Below are 1,862 nucleotides of genomic sequence, written 5' to 3'. Positions count from 1 at the left end.
ATTTGAACCTTCTGCAGCTTGAGTCCTTCTTTGAAGGAAACATGACAATTTGAACAGGTAACTCATCATCACAGCTCAATCCTTCAAATAACTTGATACTACTTTCTCTGCAACTGCCAGAAGGCCAAGTGGCCGGACCAAGGTATCACACAAAGTTTGGCTGTTAAATCCAGAAAAACATAGACATGAAGCGTTTCAACAGAAGGAGTTTTAGAATAAATAATGTAAATAATCTCTCATACTCTATTCTTGACCTTAAATTCAGCTGCTGAATGTTTAGACATCATGTGCTCGCTGATGTACATTAAATGTTTTATTTCATAGCAATGAAACATATTTACCCCCTTCCCAGCCTCACACACACACACACACACACACACACACACACACTGCCCAGCTATACACCCTGATACAATTACATATTTTGACACCTCCATATTTAGCTTGTATAAAACATATCTCAGAGATTTAAGAAGAATCATTTCATTAAGTTAAACCGAGACAATGTATTTCAATGACCATCATCAGGAGGAAAATACTTTTCTGGATGAAAACGTCTTTGAGAGAAACCTTTTCATCTCCTTGGACTGCACCCCATAAATGATGGGGTTGAGGCTGCCGGGGATGATGTGAAACAAGAGCACACACACTTTTCTGTACTCTGAGTACTGAGGGAAGCGATGGAGAACGATGTTGACCTTTCCACAAATAAACATGACTGTATAGACAAAGAGATGAGTGCTGCAGGTCTTCAGGGCCTTTTTGTTTAAAGATTTGTTCTTACTGGTCAGACAGACCACTGTGATCTTTGTGTAGGTGATGATGATGCTGCCGATGGAGGACGTTAACAGAACCACGGTGAAGGTCAGACCATAGATGTTGTTAAAGACGACGCTCTCACAGGACAGCTTGAACAACGAGGCGTTGTCGCAGTACGTGTTTTCTATACGAGTCCTGCATCGGTTCAGTCGTATGGTCAGACCCAGCAGAATCCCCACCAGAACCAATGTTGACACCCATGCAGAAACTGTAAGCTTGATCAGCATATTTCTAGTCATTATGGCAGCGTAACGCAGAGGATTACAGATGGCCACGTATCTGTCAAAGGCCATGATCATGAGTATTGTGTGGACAGCGGTCCCAAATATGTGGGAGATGAAAGCCTGAAGCACACACTCATAATAACTGATGAGACGTTCAGATGGAGGCAGCAGGATGTCGACAAGCACACGAGGCAACATGACAGAATTTCCAAGCATGTCATTGAATGTCATGTTGCAAAATAAAATGTACATAGGCTGATGGAGGTTTTTATCAATGACAATCAGGACCATAATGCCCAAGTTGGCTGCCATGATGAACAAGTAGGAGAAGAGTAAAAAGAAAAAGACTGGGTACATGTTAGAATCTTTCACGTTTAAGCCCTCCAGCTGAAGCATGAAACTGTTGAAGGTGGAGTTGTCCATCAGCCTGAAACAAAAAGGAAGCCATGAGTGGAGGCTTGTTTTCCACAAGCACGACTTTCCATCATTTATAACATATAAAAGCAGTTAAACAGTGGATTAAAACAAAGGAAGTTCAGTTTAACTCCAGAGAACAATCCCTCTGCAGCTTTTAGTTTAGTTCAGAAAAGCTGCATCAACTTTGTTCACTATGTAAAGAGAAAACAAATGAAATGAAAGGTTTTCTTGGCTTCTTACATTCATCAAGCAAACAACCAAGTAAGCGATGGTCACAGATCACAAGCTGTGTCTCGTTCATTTATAGAGGCAGAACTCCTGTGAAACGGGAATACACAGCGTAGCACCAGGAAGGTGTCCATAGAAACTGTTGTAGAAACTGCTCTGAACAAGGTCAACTGG

At 41.6% G+C, this 1,862-nt stretch overlaps 1 protein-coding gene across 1 annotated transcript; it reads right to left on the bottom strand.

The window, feature by feature from the left end:
* Nucleotides 1-524: 524 nt before the first annotated feature.
* LOC306761145 (olfactory receptor 8G17-like) lies at nucleotides 525-1,472 on the bottom strand (the record flags this gene model as incomplete). The annotated part of the gene is made up of 1 exon (XM_079247242.1): nucleotides 525-1,472. Exon 1 carries the CDS (start codon nucleotides 1,464-1,466, stop codon nucleotides 525-527), a length of 942 nt encoding a protein of 313 aa, XP_079103368.1. The 5' UTR covers nucleotides 1,467-1,472.
* Between the last annotated feature and the right edge of the window lie 390 nt (nucleotides 1,473-1,862).

This window comes from Telmatherina bonti (assembly GCF_933228915.1).
Source record: "Telmatherina bonti genome assembly, chromosome: 10".
Lineage (NCBI taxonomy): Eukaryota > Metazoa > Chordata > Actinopteri > Atheriniformes > Telmatherinidae > Telmatherina > Telmatherina bonti.
The sequence above is the reverse complement of the archived record's forward strand: the minus strand, read 5'-3'. Positions and strand labels throughout refer to the sequence as shown.